This window comes from Colossoma macropomum, unplaced genomic scaffold (assembly GCF_904425465.1).
Source record: "Colossoma macropomum unplaced genomic scaffold, Colossoma_macropomum, whole genome shotgun sequence".
Lineage (NCBI taxonomy): Eukaryota > Metazoa > Chordata > Actinopteri > Characiformes > Serrasalmidae > Colossoma > Colossoma macropomum.
This window is the reverse complement of record NW_023494801.1, coordinates 13,202,101-13,220,624: the sequence shown is the minus strand read 5'-3', so window position 1 is coordinate 13,220,624 and position 18,524 is coordinate 13,202,101. Positions and strand designations below refer to the sequence as shown.

General features: G+C 37.9%; 1 protein-coding gene across 1 annotated transcript; it reads left to right on the top strand.

The window, feature by feature from the left end:
• Nucleotides 1-1,181: 1,181 nt before the first annotated feature.
• On the top strand, nt 1,182-17,088 carry LOC118821757 (tubulin polyglutamylase ttll6-like). Its single transcript, XM_036590485.1, has 14 exons — nt 1,182-1,255; nt 5,750-5,868; nt 6,170-6,300; nt 6,539-6,695; nt 7,670-7,813; nt 8,664-8,749; nt 9,160-9,391; nt 11,749-11,924; nt 12,970-13,158; nt 13,347-13,488; nt 13,613-13,861; nt 14,286-14,505; nt 15,219-15,373; nt 17,059-17,088. The coding sequence occupies exons 1-14, from the start codon at nt 1,234-1,236 to the stop codon at nt 17,086-17,088; spliced, it is 2,052 nt and encodes a 683-aa protein (XP_036446378.1). The 5' UTR covers nt 1,182-1,233.
• The last annotated feature ends 1,436 nt before the right edge of the window (nt 17,089-18,524 follow it).

The window sequence follows — 18,524 nt, the reverse complement described above, 5'->3', positions numbered from 1 at the left end:
GGCCTTGCTGAAGGACTCTTAGGAAGTGGAGTTAAAGCCCAGTCTCTTATGTAGCTCCGACAAAGGCTGTTTATTGCAGATTTCTTTACTGCGCTGTGTGGCGCACACCTTTTTTTACTGCGCAGAGAGAGGGCTTAACAGTTGGGGAACGAGTAATAAGCGCCATGTGAACGATGCAGGTCCGTCTGAATGAGCTCCCTCTGATGCTGTTTACAAGAGCCGGCCCTTTTTAAGAGTCTCTTCCCCAACCACGGAAAGTCAAATTGCCCTCTGCTTAATTATTGTCAGGGTGTATGATTTTTACAGAGGCCTGATCACAATGTGATACGCTCAACAGTTTTATGTTGGGATGAGTATAGAATATCTTTATTCTATGCAGATTGATTTCTTTGTTCCTTTGCTGAGTTGCCATTCTTCACCTTTCCTCACTCAGTTTTAAGAAAAATAACCTTTACACGTTCAGTTTCTCTCCATGCTGCCCAGTGTTTTTATTTGTTTACTTTCTTTGTTTGTTCAGTCATTCTGCTTCATAAATGTCATTTTCTCCTGGTGTCAGGAGTCGGTGGTTTGTCTTTTAAAGCTACAAAAAAGGTATGTTTGAGCATTTATGAAGCCCTTATCAGTTGACCCAGAAACAGATATAATTCTGCACTGGGCTGTAGCTGCTAAGCTTGTGGAAGTGTATTAAGTTGGCCAGTAGGTGGCATGAGAGACAGTGTGAATGGGCATCACACAGTAAGACAAACTTTCCTCTGCTCCAGTTTTCATGTTAGTGTCAACCATGCAAGACAAAAATGGCAATTGAAAATAACATTTTCTGGGGGGATTTTAATTCTACATTGTAAGTCATTGTATGTCTGACACTGGTTAGTGCTCACTATGTAAGGCTGCATTTTATTATTTTAATCATGCTTTCAGACAGTCTGGATTTTCAACTACTACTAGCACACAGTCACTAATTATTACTGTCTGAGCTAGCAAGAGCGGAAGCTGTATGGAAGCCATGATAGACTTTAACTTGAATAGGTTCATAGCATGTATTTAATCATTAGCACAGTTATATTGATTCTAGTTATACTCACTCTACATTGTGACTTTGTACTAACACTGTGACTACTGCAATTTTATTTTGTTTAGGATGTTGTTCAGGCGCTTAACCTACTGTTTTATAGAGTTGAGGGCACGCATCTGTCCATGTCTTGTCTGTTTTTCAGATGACTGTCAATCAACCTCATGAACTGCAAATATGAGAGCGGTAAGTATCTTGTAATTAACAGTACACCGTAGTAAGATAATTAACTGTCAAATGAATGTTGTAAAGGTTTATGTTACATAGATCTAGGGGTCAGAATCAGTCTGTTTTTTTTATTATCTGCAATCAATAAATACATTTATATGGTTGCATTTATAATGTGTTAACTGTACCCTTGTAGTATTAAGTTTCTCCTATGACTCAGAGAGATCAGAGTTCATTCGGGTTTTCATTAAGCAAGCTAACATTTTTAAAGAGACTATGGTTTCAGAACACCAAAATGGTGGCCTAGTGTACTGATTTGCATTACAGTTGAGGGGATTTTTTTTACCTCATACCAATTCATAGAAGACGCTTGTTTATACTTCATTGTTTGCACAGAGTGGAATCAAATCCATCATATTTTGGATTTTAGGGAGGTAAGGAAGCTCCTCTAAGCATGTAGTTGTCCTGTATAAATGTGGGGCTGTGTATTCGCCGTATATGTGGTGTAAATACTACACAAAACCACTGAATATGGCTCCAATAATGACACAGAATTACAGAATTTAGCACAGGGAATATTGCGACCTGGATCGCATCTGAGCTACTTATACTGTGGGGTCGGCCATATGAGCTGAAATTTATATCAGCTCATATGGCTATGTTCTCTAATATCTGGACAATGACAATATGTTATCATGACAGACAAAACACAGTAAATACATCAATCAATCAAATTAATTTAAACAAACAAATAAATGAAGGAATGAATAAATTAATTTTGAAAGCCATTTCAAATATATAAATAACCTGTTTAAGTGAGAGTCAGTTTTCACAGTGAGAGTCAGTTTTCAACTTCAGTGCTTTTAGACACACACGGTCTGTTAGCTTCTTCATATTCCTGTTCATGCACAGTTTTTAGGTGGAGAAGAGTGTTACTGCTATTTCCACATTTAGCTACTGTTTTGTTTTAAATTGATGTTTTAAATTCTTAAACAAAACATGAATCAAATAAAGTCCTACATCAAATGTAAATGGCAGCTGGCCATTTTTTTAAATTTAACCTTTAATTTAATCAGGCAGGTCTTTAAGAACATATTTTTAGTTACAGTGGTGGTCTGGCAAGCAGCAGAAGCCACTTAAGGAAAAGGGAAATACAAAAGTGGGATAAAGTTACAGTGGCAAAGCAGCACACAAGCTGACAAAATGACAACATAAAAGGACAAACACCAAAAATGAACACACCTGCAATGGACATACGATGGGCCTAAAATAATCGTGGAACGGAGAAACTTAATTGTTAAAAAAAAAAACTCAAATTGTTAAAATTAGAAATCAAAATTTTAAATGTTTTTTGTAGTGTATTCCAATCGTGTGCTGCAGCAGACTGAAGTGATGAGGAGCCATAAGAAGTATTTGTTTTAGGGGTTTTAGGTTAAATGTGAAGGGAAGACCTGGTATTATACTTAGCAGATACTGTTGTATTAGGGTTTGTAAATAGGGTAGCATCTGACCATCTGATATATTGTGAAGAGTGTATAAGGAGGGTCAATTAACAAGAGAGTAAACAGAGCAATGATGTGTTCTAGAAGGGGCATTTGTGACAAAATGGATAGCAGAATGATAAAGAACATCAGGTTTTTGAAGTGCATCTTTGCATGACAGTCACCATAATCTAGGAGAGAAAGAACAGTCATTTGAAATGGAGTGATTTTGGTAGCATGAATGAAAGAGAAATTATTTCTGTATTAAAAACTGTTTAGCACAATGACTTATACATAAGTATACAGGTACAGTGCTAGTGCACTTGCTTGGCTCACATTACATAACTCATAAAATTGCAAAACAACAATTGGTCCAAAATCAAAATCATACATTGCTGACTGGTTGTAGCAAAAATTGGCTGATTCAGATTCAATCAGATTCTGATTGTGCCCCCCCACCCCTCCCCCCGATTTAAAATATATTTCACATAGGTTTGATTACAGTGAATTGTTGATTCTGCTGTCACAGCGAGTCATATTTAATCAAACATAATGTACTCATATTAACATTCTCACTGCACCAACAGTGAATAGAAAATGAGCCAAAGGTAAATCAATAGCCTTTAGGACCCTGGGCAGACTCGGTGTCTGTGGAGGCCAATAAAAGTGTGGCATGTCTCATTGGCAGGCTGTGTGCGCAGACTGACTGCTCTGTATTCAGAGCCAGTGGTGTGTTTAACTTACTGTGTCTCCTACACACTTCAGCTCCCCTGCCATTTCACAGCATATGCCGATAACATGGAAACCCTTGCATTTTAACACACATGGGCAACGACAGTACACAGCCACAGAAAACACTCGGTGCATTCTGAATGACACAGTACCCACAGGCATATACACAACGCACACACACACGTGGTGGCGTTTGAAGCTATAATTTGTGTTTTTATTTAGAGCAGGATTATAATAATAATAGAGAGAAAGATATACTGATGGATGTAGAGGTGAAATAGGTATTCCATGGATAAAATAGGTATTTAATCAAGTCAAAATTAAACACGTAACCTGTACAACTAAAAGAGTGCTAAATGTAACATGTCCACAGATGTAGATGAAACAATACCTAGACTACACTAATGTTACAGCTTGACTGTAACTGAGGTACTAGCACAGACACATCCTTCTGAACACAAGCAACCACAAGTCTATATGGACATGAACCCATACATTTACAGAGGATAAAAAGAGCATGCACACACATAAAATACACTGATGTTCATTTGCATTTAGACAGTCGTAGAAAAACTAATTTCTTTCAGAAACCACCAGGCCCCATTATACATACCTATGTCTATAAACACAACATGTAAAACATGTCAGCCACCATATTAGAATTTTGGATATCACTTTACTGTAGGACAGTGTTCATAAGGCTACTACGTGAACATTTATTAAAAGCGTCTTTTGTAAAGGCTGCTTTTGTCAACCTGGAACTATTGTTTTTTTTCTAACATTGGGTTGTGTCATGTACTTTTGGGGTGAAATGACATAGCAGGTTATAAAAAACTGACTGTAGCATTGTGTGCTTTATGCTGATGATATGACATAGCTTAAATCTTAGAAATGGTAAAATGAAACTCACTTCACCTAAGGACCACAAAAAATCTGTTTTTTTCAACTAGGATTTATTAATCCTAATCGTGTGTCTGTTTCCATAATCCACTTGTGCATTTTGTAAATGTATCAATTTAATCTATTTCTACTGTTACATCAGTGACGCTCCTAAGACGCTTGCTGACTAGTGCCATGTAGCCTTCACTGAGGCATCTTTCATATGCTGAATTCCATAATGAAGTGGTAATTTCCGAAAACCTCAACTTGAAATGAAGCTGTCATTTTCCTATGTACATAGTCCAGACCATTCCTTGTGCCTGTGGAACTGTTCCCTGTGGCTGCTTAGCTGCATTGCACCTATTAAACATTACTTTTGCATGTCAGGTTTCAGAATGCTGATGTCACGTTGTAAAAGTACATAAATTACGTCATAGTGTTTTGATTCTAGCAGTCAGCAGAACTTAACAAAAAACACAGGCCAGATTTTACCTATAGCCTTCAAATAAACCACACAAACTGTATCTGTATAAACATTTGGTATGCTTAATGAACTCTGATGGTGCTGTCTTCCATTGTTTGAATTACAAAGTGTAATGATGAAGGAGAGGAGGAGGTTGCACTGTCTTATATTTGTCGAATGGAACTGACAGACTTGGGATATGTTTAAAATTTATTAATGAAAAATGTGTTACCAACACCTAGAGTACAGGGACTCTAAAAATATTAGGACATTTTGAACCACTTAAACATTGGCAAACTATAATGAAGTTATTTCAGGTGCTTAATAAAATGTTTGCCAAAATGAGATTTGTCTCAGTGAAATGCTTTTATCACAACATCAAACTGATGGTAGACTTTTTGTGTAAAGAAAGCCTGCAGAAGAATTCTAACCAGACTGCATAGCAAGAGAACTGTAAAGCACAGCGGTCAAGATGTCGAATTCTGGGGGCCGTTTTTCTTATATTGGTGCTGGTTAGCTTGTGTTCAGTGATGGGATTATGAACTCACATTTTGGATGCAAATCTGCAGAAATCTGCAAATAAACTGCTCAAATGATAACAATCTTAAACACATCACCTACGTTTTGAAAGAATACTTGAACGGAATTGCGGTCTTGTAATGGCCTGTTTAAAGCAAAGGCCACTTTGTTGTTTTGTTTCCCAACACAGTTAACCTAAGACATTTTAAAGTATGGCACAAAGATCCAAATACTTTTTAGGGCCGCTGTAGCTCTGACTTTTAAAAAAACTCTTTATTTAAAGCTCTTACTGAGTGTTAGTGAATGTGATCCTGCAGTATTTTTGTTTGAAGACCTTTGTAGTTGCAGCACTCGCACCTGGCTAACAATAGGGATTGTCTTTTGGTTTAGAAGACTCATCAATATATTTTTTATTGGTCATTTCTATATTTTTATCAGTTCGACGTGCAGCGCGTAGGTATGGTCTGAAAGAAGTGCTTGATGGCGAGGACTGGACTCTATACTGGACAGACCTATCAGTCTCTCTGGAGCGCCTTATGGACATGAAAATTTATCAGGTATGTCATGTGTCAATGTATTCTACACTGAACTATAGTCAGTGTTCACACAGCTCCAGGCACAAGAGCCAGTTCCATGCAGAGCACCAACAGGAGTCAGACTTCGATGATCTAATAGATTTGGTCTCAGTGGACAGTGGTGCATTAGATTAAAATATCAGTTGTTTTTAGGTCATTCTTAAGCGTGGTGCTATACTTAACTTCAATTTCAGAGTTAATATAGAAAGCGATAAAATGGTCCATTATCATGTGCTACAGAATTTTTTTTCTGTAAAGCATAGAATTACTTTTACATCAACAGAAGATCAACCACTTTCCTGGCATGAGTGAGATCTGTAGGAAAGACATGTTGGCACGCAATATGAATCGAATGTTGAAGCATTTTCCCAAAGAGTACAGCATCTTTCCAAAGACCTGGTGCTTACCAGCCGAGTGAGTATGTGAGCTGGTTTATGTGCCCTGGGTCTGCATGTGTGTGTGGCTGTTCTTTCTTTCTTAAACTGTTCACATTGTATAAGTGATGAGTTTGTTTGTGTCAGTTTGTTTTAGTTGTATATTTTTGTTGGATATATTTTGCTGTCATTTAAATTTTCACTCAACTACTGAGTATGGAATGATCTGCATTCTATGTTTTTGGGGGCAATTGAGGAAACATCTTCTTCTTCTGCAGTTACAGTGACTTTCAAGCCTACAGTAGGGCCAAAAAGCAAAAGACATACATCTGCAAACCTGACACAGGTTGCCAAGGCCGTGGGATTTTTCTCACCAAATGCAGGAGGGATATTGCCCCTGGACAGCACATGATCTGCCAGGTCTACATTTCCAGGGTAAGGTCATTCTCATGGTCAGTGGATGGGAAGTGAGCTCTCTGTATACTCTGATCTTTATGGCCAGAGCTCTGATATTCATATAGCACCATATGAAAAAATACTGATGATGACATATCTTAAGCAACAGTCAAATATATTTAGTGAATATATACTTACATGTAATTTGACATTAATAGTCTAATATCTAATAGTATTAATGTTATCTAACAACAATTCTAAATGGATTCCAAATAAAAGACCTTTATGTAGCCATAATTGGCACAGAGGAAATGATTTGAGGCCAATTTGAATTAAATTTTATTCAGAATAAAAGCTGAAATTGAAACTCTATCTGTAATCAATACCAATGTAACATTTTTCTATATCAGACAGGAACTTTGTTTATAAAGCATGTGTCAGTGTAATATTATAGCACACAACCTACATTAATAAACCAAAATCAAGATAAGAACACAAACTCAAGTGAAGCATTTATGCTTGAAATACTTCAATGTTTTACAAATCATTAAATCCTGATGGTAGCAAAGCCTGGTGTTTCAACTATGTTCTTCATTTCTATTAAGCACTTGTAGGAAAAGAGCGATTTGTGTATTTTTAAGAAATGTCACGAATGCTTGTAATGCATGAAGAATGAATCACATATGAGTCATCTCAGATAAGTTACTAAAAACAGATTGTAGCATTCTGGCATGTAAACAAAAGACTTATACAAACTGGTACTATGGGCGCCTAATAAAAAGGCTGTTCTGATTCTTCTAAGTTAAGTTAAGAAGTTCATTGGAGTAACAAAACATGCAGTATGTAAGTACAGCTTGAAAACTCCAGAACACCTTCTGATTTAAATTGAAATCTGTTTCATAAATTTAGTCCTCAGTTAAACATTTTTTTCATTCCATTAAGATATTCAGTGATTTTTAACTCTGTCTGTGTTTAAGATATTTCCATACTAACTTTCCAAAGTTTCTCTACAGCCATTTCTCATTGATGGCTTCAAGTTTGACCTGCGTATCTATGTCCTGGTGACATCGATTGACCCTTTGCGGGTATTTCTTTATGAGGAAGGCCTAGCTCGCTTCTGCACCAGCCAGTACTGCTACCCCAACCACAGCAACATGGTGAGACATAGAATATACACCGGCCTATGAAGAAAAAGGCAGCTAGAAGAAGATGAACAACAGTGTTCCAATATTAAGATTTCGTTTAGGTAGTGTAAAAGAAGAGCATATTAAAAATCAAATATAAACATAAAATATGGATGCTTATTACTATGCTATTTTGATTTAAAAACCAAATAAATAAACTAATAAATTAAGTGGAACCTAAAAGGTTATTGTTTTAAAGGCATGTACATTGCAGACATTTTGAAAAGGTCATAAATTTAGGCCCTATTTGTTTTTTTCTCAAATAGGTGGAGCACTTGCCAGTTTATTTATTTCACTCAAGTTTTGCTGTAATGTTGTAACTTGTTATTTTTTTTGTTACACTTTTACAAAATTTACAAACTGTGCTTTAATATGTTACCTAGTACATTATACATTGGACTGTTTATTGTAGGTACCTGGAATAATAGAAAAATCAAGGGTTGCTGTTTATTTTGAAGGCAATCTAATAATAGCAGAGGATCTTGGGTGACTTCTGGAAATGGCCAAAGCCCAAATTTCCAAGTAGATAAAGGAAGATGTATGAAGAAGAACAATGACTAATCAGCAGTAAAGAATGCCAGAACTTTTTATGCACTTATTTATGAGAGGTTCAGAGACAGCAGCTGTGAGACAATCAGGTTTCAACACACTGTCTGTCAGTGTCTATCTCTGTACTTTGCAGTTTTTTAAAAGCTACAGTTTACACGGACCACAATTATAGGTTTTACTGCCCCCCATAAAGCATAATATTAGCTACCATATAGGTTCATCATACGCATTCATCTCTTTCTGTCTCTTTCTCTCTCTTTTTTCTCTCTTTCAGCATGATGTTTGCATGCACTTGACTAACTATGCAATCAACAAAAACAGTGAGAACTTTGTGCGAGATGACAATGCAGGTAGCAAAAGGTAAGTTCAGTTTTGTTGATCTAATTGTCATTGGGTGACAGAATGAAGTAGGCCTTTATTTCAACCTGGCATAACCCTGTGGTTTAATTACTATAATGTATAACAATGAACAAAACATGTAACCTATCCATTTGCCTGGGTGGACTTACCGGGATTTGGAATAAAAGTCTTTGAACATCCATGTTCAGCTAAGACACTCAAGCGGTATGCTTATCTGTTATTCTGTTAAGACCTGCTAAGCTCTAGGATTAGCTCTTCCCTTTCCATGCAGTCATTAATTAGCATAGTCATCCTAAAAGGTTGTTTACTGAAGGCAAGGCCACACTCCCATGCCCCTTATATACAGCTGATGGTGCCTGATCAGCAGTAGCAGGTGACTTTTTTCAGTCTGATGTCTGTTTTCTTTACAGGAAACTGTCTACACTGAGGCGCCTGCTGGAAGAGATGAACTGTGACACAGTGAAGCTATGGGCAGATATTGAAGATGTGGTGATTAAAGCACTGATCTCAGCGCAGTCCCTACTTCGTCACAACTACCACACCTGCTTCCCCCGGCATGCAGCTAACCCAGCTGGGGCCTGCTTTGAGCTGCTGGGCTTCGACGTAATGCTGGACCATCGCCTTAAACCATGGCTATTGGAGGTGGGCTGAGGGTGTGTCTGTGGGTGATATGTCCTCATTGGGTGTTTTAGTGGTGGAAATCTCTGACCTCACAATGAATCTCTGACCTCACTATTCAAATCCTTTAGGTAACAATTAACCGTTTGCAAATTAAAGATTATCACACCATTCAGCCATTCAAAGTAGTCTCTAAGGGCTGCTTTCTCTGTCAAGCAAAGAAAAAACAACAACAGTGCTCCCCAGAACAAACCTGTAATGACAATGACTGTGGCAGTTAATTAGTCAAAATTATTAGACCAAGAGAGGGAAAAAGATGTGACATTTTTATTTTTTTATTTCATTCTTGAAGCTGAATTTTTTTTGGGATAAACTCTTTGCAAGATCAGTATCAAAACTAATAACAGACAGACTTACTCTAGCATTAAAGTAAGATAAACTTTATCTGGATTACTGTATTTGACATCACCTATTTTAATGTGATTTGTAACAATGGTACAGAACAATGTTAAGATCAGCTGAGTTAGCTGTTGACAGAGGCTTGATAAAACAGTCATATTAAAAGCAGAATGTATTGGTCAGGATGATGCATTTGGGATTAAAAACATTCTGTGTAAATATTACTGCACACTTGTTTCTATGGTTTCATGAAAGTTTGCTAAACTTGCGTGCATTTAAGTTCTCCTCAGCCTCTCCTCAGACGCCCAGACTACTTCCAGTGTTAGCTTTAGCATTAACTCATCTGAAGGGGCACCTTTCTTAGTTCAAACCTCCTCCTTTTTAGACCTGAAAACCTGACGCTTTATCTTCCAGTCACTAAAAAGGTTTTCCTGGTCTGATTGATGTAAACATAATTTCTAGAATCCAAAATAGCTTACAGTCATATTATTTACTTATTATTTACAGTCTGATTATTTCGGGATGATTCAAAATTAGAGTACACAAGTATGACTTGAGAAACTATTCACACAGAAGTGTAGCATACACAATAAAAGCAATAAACCAAGCTTTTTGTTTTAAATCCTGACCATAGAATTCAAACTACTGTTCTCCCTAAGATAAGCTTTTTGTTTTGTTTGGTGTGTTTGTTTATTTTTGCCAGTGGACATTACCATAACCCTGCTGAATTATGTAGGTTGGTGTAGAGTAAAGTGAGAACGTGACATTCTTGTAATGTCAAATGATATTTTTATGAGCTGTGGACATCTAAAAGTCACACAGACAGCATCATAATCAGAGAAAAATTTGGACACCAGCAACGCTGCTGTTTCTGACACATGTACCACTGCAACAGACACTAATGTGTCACTGCTACGTCAGTGCTGAGTGCGATCCACAACCAAAATAATACTTCTGTGGTGGTCTTCGCCAATGAAGAACAGGCTAAAAGGGGGTTAACAGTGTATACAGAGAAACAGATGGACTACAGTTTGTAATTATCTACAAGGTGCTCGTATATGGTAAGGGGAGCTGATCAAATGGACAAAGAGTGTAAATATAAGGAGGTATACTTAATGAAGTGGTTAGTCATACATGCAACACATAGATAATTTGCTTATGTATTTTATTGTCACTTCCTTGCCTTCTGTCATTTTTTCAAGGTGCCTTAAAAAAAAGCGTGTACATTATAGCTAAGTTCCATCAACACATCCTTGAGTATATGCATGCAGTGAAGCTCTGGGAAAAATCTGTAAATCACCTTGATATAACCTATAAAGCGGGGCTGGACTGGGAACTAAATTAAATCCTAGACTCCAACCACAGTGGCCTCCCCCCACCATGTTTAAGTAACTTGTTTTTTTTATGATGCAACCCCCCAAAAACACTTTTTAGAGATTTTTTCCCCATCTCTCTGTAGCTAGCCTTCACAGTGTATCTTTCTTGGTTTTTATTATTATGCTTTGTTCTGGGGCGGCACACTGAAAAAGCAATGGGCCACTAACATGTCTAAGTATGTAAACTTTAGTCTTCGCCGACAACACACCATTTGTGCTGGGTGGTCTCCATTCTTTTTATATAATGCTACATTAGAAAAGTATTTCTCTTTTTGAGTTACAAGCCAGGTACATCAGGTATTAATGATGCTGTTGAATCTCCACCATCATATCAATATAGCACATTTTTACCAGATTGTATATCTAGATTTTTTTTTTTATGTTTAGTGACAAAACCTTGTATCTCCAAAATCGTATGTTTACAAAAGCAGAAAAAAACCTTGCTAACTTATAATAGAAGTTAATGTAAAAAATGTTGTTTCAAGCAATTTTGGCAGCAGGTGTTTTTCAAATTGAATAAAAAAATATAACTAAAATGACGATTTTGTCTTGAGAGTGACGATGTGCATGGATATGTTTGCAGAAGTTTTGTGTATGTGTGTGTAGGTGAACCACTCACCCAGCTTCACCACAGACTCGCGGCTCGACAGGGAGGTGAAGGATGAGCTACTATATGACACTCTGGTTCTGGTCAATCTAGGAGCCTGTGACAGGCAAAAGGCCAGTGAACAGGAGAGACGTCACATACAGAAGAGGCTTCAGCAGGCCTCCAAAGAGGACCGGTACAGAGAGAAAAGCACTTGCATATTTGCATGCTCTATGTGAAGCATGGACTAACTGTCCTAGCAGACAAGCATAATTCCAGTCCTAAGTGTAGAAGAAACCAACTTCCCAGCCATGTGCTTGTTTTAGGCATGTGTTAAAGTATGCACCACTGAAGTGAATCCAGTTAAAAAGTAAGGATAAGTTTTGATATGCTAGGAAGCTAGATGTTTTTACAGTTGATAGAAAAAAATCACACAATAAGATATGTTGTAGTGTTAGAAATGTCTTGTTTAGACCTGAAGTGGCTGAAATGTAAGCCCTGTACACACAGCTGTGGGAGAGTTTATGAACTCGGAAGTTGTCTGATTTCCGAATGAAATCTGAATGTCCTATTTAGATTCCTTTATCTTTATTGAATAAATAATTTGAACAATTTGAATAATGATTGATGGAAAAAGTATGTAAACCTCCAGGATAATAAACTCTTGACAAGAGAGTAATTAAAGTCAGGCGTTCCAGTTAGTTGGGGTGTGGGCTTGACTTCCATAAAAAAAATCAACGCCAAAATCTGAAACATGAAGCAGGGCGTTCAAGCAACACATCAGAAACTACACATAAACTGAAAGCGTTTTGTATAGTGAATATAGTGTATATAATGGTTGAAATATCCCCTAACTGCTGTGCAGGACTGATAAGCAACTACAAAAAGCTTTTGTTTGACGTTTTTGACATTTGTCAAATAAGATTGTCTGTAATTATTCTAATGACTAAGATGAAGATGCAATGACATTTTAGAAGCTGATAATGCAGAAATCTAGATAATTGCAAAAGGTTCCAAACTTATACACACAACTGCATGCTAAATTAGCAACAATATACTTACTTAGCCTAACTATGGAAAAATTAGATAAATCAGAGGAAGTTCAGAGATTTTAAATACACAGATTAGAATATAAAAATATGTGAATACCAATACTGAAGACCCAGATAGGTCAATATAGACTTTTATTTATTTGAAAGTTGGGTGTATTCGAGTCTGCAGTAGAGATTCTAATTCCTCAGGAGCAGAGACCAGCAGGAACTACAAGCGCGCAGAATGGAACAAGCCTACAGGTATGAAGATGAGCACCTGGGAGGCTTCCGAAGGATCCTCCCCCGCCAAGACAGTGCGGACTATGACAAGTACCTCAAACACTGCTGCTCGCTTTTCCAGGAGACTGCTGCCTCTCGGGCTCGAGAGAAATGTACAAGGTAGAGAAAGATGTACACACTTCCATTCAAAAACATGCTGGTAACATTGCATCTTCAAACATGTGAAGTGCTTGTTTACCTAGAGTGGTGCATTTGCTGTGGCTTGGTATATGTGTGTGTGTGTGTGTGTGTGTGTGTGTGTGTGTGTGTGTGTGTATATGTGTGTTGGTGTGCAAGCGTACTTGCAGGCAGCAGCTGCAGGAACTGCAGGAGAAGCAGGGACAGGGAAAGAGACATAAACTGGGCCTACAGGGAGAGTCTGCTGGAGAGAAAGGGAAACCCTATCACAGTTGTTCAAAATCCATGCGCTCTGACACAAGCTGCCGCTCTGTGAGTCTTACACAGCCACAAATACACAGTTTTGTGAATTAAATTTTTGTGTTGAAGACAGAAACTCTTTACCAAAAATGTGTCATCGTCTGCAGTTATCTTTACTGTGGGTGGTGTGTCTCAGCACTTCTTCCCAGGTTTGACTCTACACATGCCCAGAGGCCCAGCAGCCACAAAGGAACAGCAGGGGCTTGATGCTGAAGAGGAGATGGAGACGCAGCATGGGCTGCAGCATAGAGCCGGTTTACTCAGGAACTTGGATATAGTGGAACAGGCCTGTCAGCTCCTGAGTGGCATCCCGTCATTAAGAAAGGGACCAGCAGTTACTGTCAAGGAAGACCAAAAACGATCAGCAAATCACTTACCAGCTAAGGTCAGCTCATATACAAGGCTGTTGAGCTGAAGATGCGGTCCATTTGTTAAATTGGTGCAGTTTTATTTTTCATTTCAATCAGTGAGAATTACTGTGTTTACTTTTTTGCCATTCTTAGGCATTCCACATTAGAATTTAGGTAGATCACATAATGCCATTTCAATTGGGAATAACAAAAATGAGTATATACATTTTTACACCAAAGATATATAATTGAAAATTAAATTATGTACCTGCTTTTAAGATAAGTTTCTTTCTTATTTGTTCTGTGCCAGAATAAATCATTGTGTGTAAGCGATATGCATAGAGGGGTTTAATTAAAAATAATCTTCTTAGAAATTTGAATGTTAATGCCAGTCATTGAAATCATAGTCCCTTGGCTAACTAAATTGACAGGCCAGAATGTGAAATGTTGTCCATGCAGCTGGAGTCATTGGGGCACCACTGTGTGAATAGTGGGAAGAAGACTGCGGCGTTAACACAACCAGCGCCAGATACCAAACAGCAGCTGTGGCCAGTACCACACCCTGCACTGTCCCAGGAGGCAGCCTGGCAGAGAGCCTGCACACAGCAGGGTGCATTGCATGATGTGAAGTGCGGACCAGTTTCTGCCTCCAAGCCTGAATGGCAAGCACTGTTTCCAAGTGAGTGTTACCAGGTTCTTTGTCTTGCAGCTGTTGTGAAATTCAGCAAAGTGATATTCAGTTGTATCTTTTTCAGGAGGCAGTAGGAATCATCAATTGGTATAACTTAATTTTTCATTCAAAGCCTACTTAATGAAATAACACTGGTTTATATTAATTATATTAGGATCAATTCAAGACAAATTTGTTTGCTGTTACAGCCAAAGGCTGAAAGGAATTTTCCTTGGCTAGGTGTTAGCGATTATAAGGCCTTTTGGTGGAGGTGAGTCTTCCAAATTGAAGGTAGTGATGGCAGAGGATGATCAGAAATCTTAGATGTAATTCTAATCACCCTTTGTAACTGTTACTTCTGTACTAATTGTTTGAACACCTTTTTTATTACTGTGGTGAATGTCAAGGGCTTATAGTCAAAAAAACATTTTTACCTAATATTTGCATTGTATGATATTCATTGTAAAGAAATGCTTATATTGTTTGCCTCTTTGCAGTTTTATAATGAGAGTAAGTGAAAGATACACAAAAAAGCCTGTTCCTAGACAATGTCTCAACTGAAACGTCAGTTTCTTTTTTTCTAATTTTCGGTAGATCATATCTGTGGACAGACCTTGATCTTTCACTCTGGAGAAGGACACTGCAACTTGATGGCTGACACCAATATGCTTTTCTTACTCCTGTACCATATTTCTCTCAATTTTGCTGTTTGTCTTTTGCAGCTAGTGCCTCAGTTAGACAGCTGGGCCTCTATGGCAAAAACACTGTCTGTGCCTTGGCAGAGATGAGGATGTTTGGCTATTTCTACAGCTCTTTGCAGCCTCCCTTCTGTAGGCCTCCCTACCCTGAGAAGCCTCAATCACACCCAGAGCTTCAGGTAATCTCAGGCCCTGCTCCTGTGGCACAAAGGCAACCCCTAAAGCCTTACGTATTTTCATATATTGACAGAGAGGAGTTCAGGTGAGTTGGTGGTCTGTCATATGCTTACATAAGACAGTTACATATTTAAGGAGTTGAAAATTACTGATGATGAAGAATTTTTCTATCATTCTCGCCTGGCTATGGGGAATGTTTGAGGATATACCGAAAAATTAAAAAGCAAACAAAACTGCCTCCTTCAGTTTTACATAATGTTTAATCATTTATGTCTTAAAGGTGTTGTAAGTGTTGTGTCATGTTGCCCTAATATATGTTCCTGTTGTCCAACATGCATAAGTTATAAAAATCAACTTGAGCAGATTTATAAACTATTATAAAGTGCAGTGAACTTAAACTTGCTATAGTGTCTTTCTCTTTTTTTCATTACACATCAGTGTGTAAACTTTTCTGAGGATATTTTACTACCTGAAGTAGCAGAGCGAGTGAAGTTGTTTAGCAGCTAACACAGAAGGACATAAATAAAGCTCACAGAATGTAACTTCATAGTGATATTTGTTTAGCTACTGAAGTGGTTTTTCAATTTTTAACAGTGTTATTCCATTATTTGTAGTCTTGTTTTGGCAAAGGCACAGTGGGTTAATGTTTTCAAAACATTCAGTTTTACTATTAATTCAAGTGGCCCTTGAATTACCCATGTTGGAATGACCTAAAATATTATAATGCTATGGATTTATTTGAGCTCTCATCACTTTTGGTTGTCATCTGAAAATAAGTGTGATCTCTATTAGTTTCATATGTATATGTTGATTTGGATGTTAATATACACTGGCAGTCAAAAAGAATTGTTCAGTGCACATTGTGTACTGATGTTTAGCAGCTCTTTTTGATTTGTTTGATGAGATCTGTCTCTTCTGTTCATCTGTTCACTGAAAGGGGAAAAAACAATAAAATATGACTGGATGTTCAACAAACACAATGCAAGATGCCATATGAACGGTTTTGGGATATTCAGGTAACAAGACAGCCGGCACAATCAGCTAATTTAAATCCCACTGAAAACTTGAGGGACGACATTTGGAAATGTTCGGAGAAGAAATACTCAAACACTGTGTGGACTCTGTGGACAGCAGTGAAGAAATTTATGGGACTTTTCTTAATTGTCATCAAAAAAATTCTGTTTGCATTGTTTTTTTGATATCAATGACAATAAAAAAAATATCTTTTCAGCTACCATCTACTTTAGTTTGGGGAGGCAGTAACCTGAACGCCATTCTCAAGAATCATCTCATCAATCACCTCATTTTGCTTGAGTCAGTGAAGTGACATGCCTTCTTGCACGATCAATTGCTGCAATTATTTATATATATTATATTATAATGTCCATGTCCAGTTCTGTACTTAGAGATATGCTTCCCATTTTTCCTGAATCTGTTTTCTTTTTATCAGCTTGCATTTGGTTCAGAAAGTGATAAAGAGCGTTCATAATTCTCTTGGGTAATTTGATTTGCTGTAATGGCAGCTTTGCAGTATGTGATCCCTTGTAAATGCTTCCTGCACAGTTTGTGACTAGCATTATAGCATTCCAGACATCTGTGTACTGCTATTATCATAGCAGAGCTTATACTCAGTCTGTAGCACTCGTGTAACATCTTCCCCTCCGCTCTTTTCTGCCTGTGTGTTAAGACTGTGGAGCAGCTGTTGTCCAGACTATGACCTGCTTGAGAGACTGGTAGCCCTGCAGTCTCCAGGAATCCTCTGCTCACTAACTGTGATAATTCTGCTGCAGATGATGTGTCTACATGGTTCACCACAAATCCAAGAGTGCGCAAAGAAGCTGCAGATAATTTTACTATGATGGATACTAATACAGCATACTGTCAGATGAAGCAGACACTGCTGAGGCACCCACATGACATCAGTACACATCAGTATAAAAGTCATAGCATACTCCACCACAGTCTCTGATGATAACACCAAAGACAAGCCTGTTACCTAGTGCTGCGAAACACTGTTACCGTGGAACAGTGCTTATTGGTTCCAGCCACACAGGAAAGTTCATGTGCAATAATGCATCTTCCTTGGTCTTTCTTTTCTCTCGTTCAGCCAGTTTCAGAAAACCAGCTCCAGGCAGGTCCAAGCAGCATTTATATGCATTTGTTTTGTCATCTTTTGCCCAAAATCTTGACGGTTGTTATTTGGCAATTAGAGAACATTTTAAATTTGATATTATAAAAAGGATGAGGAATCCTGAATCCTGGATCCACTCCTTGTGGAATAATATGAAGATATTTTTCCCAGATCTACTGTGGTGTGTTAGACATGGTATAGAAACTGATCTTTTGAAGGAAATGCGGCACAAAGGACTAGCGGTCATGTCATCGTGTCCATCTCTTGACTCCCCCAGGGCCAAGGCTGCATTAGCAGCAGGATGTTGTAAATATCACACCATGGTGCTCGCTAGACAAAAGAAAGCTTTTACTGTGTGTTCTTTGAGATTTCTCACTGCCACCAGAAACAAGATCTTTTTTACAGTCAGTCCCAATTAGCCACAATTCTCACTATTCACATGGAGAAGACCATCTCTTTTACTGTCAGTTCCCACCTATTTGCTGTTTTATTGCAGACATTACCTGTTGAGTTATTGTCTATCTCAGACCAGGATGGTGCTGATTAGGGCTATTTTCATCTACATATTGCTCCAGGTAAGCAAAGGTAGTTATCAGTGGTGAAGAGGAAACAGTGTTAATCTATCAAAGTGTGCCCTATTTGCAAATGGTTGATTCCTGACTGATCAGTTGCATTTTAGCTTGAATGTCCTAGAACAATTGTAGTAGAATGTTTGAATGTCGTAGAGCAGTGGTCTCAAAACTTTTTACAAATTTGTAGCCTGTTGGACATTAGACATCCTGCTGCATACCCCCTGTAGCTCTATATATCCCACACATGCATGCACACACCTTGTGTTATAAGACATTTAGCCTGGTTGAACCTCTGTCTTACTACATTTTATTCGTACATCATGACTCATGAATGACTAATACGAATGGTGTGTTAGGCTGTATAGAAGAGAGTTTTAGGGTTTTAAATTGTTTTCCACAGTCAGTGTTTAGTTTTTTGTGCTGAGAACTGACTCTGGTGAAGGTATGTTG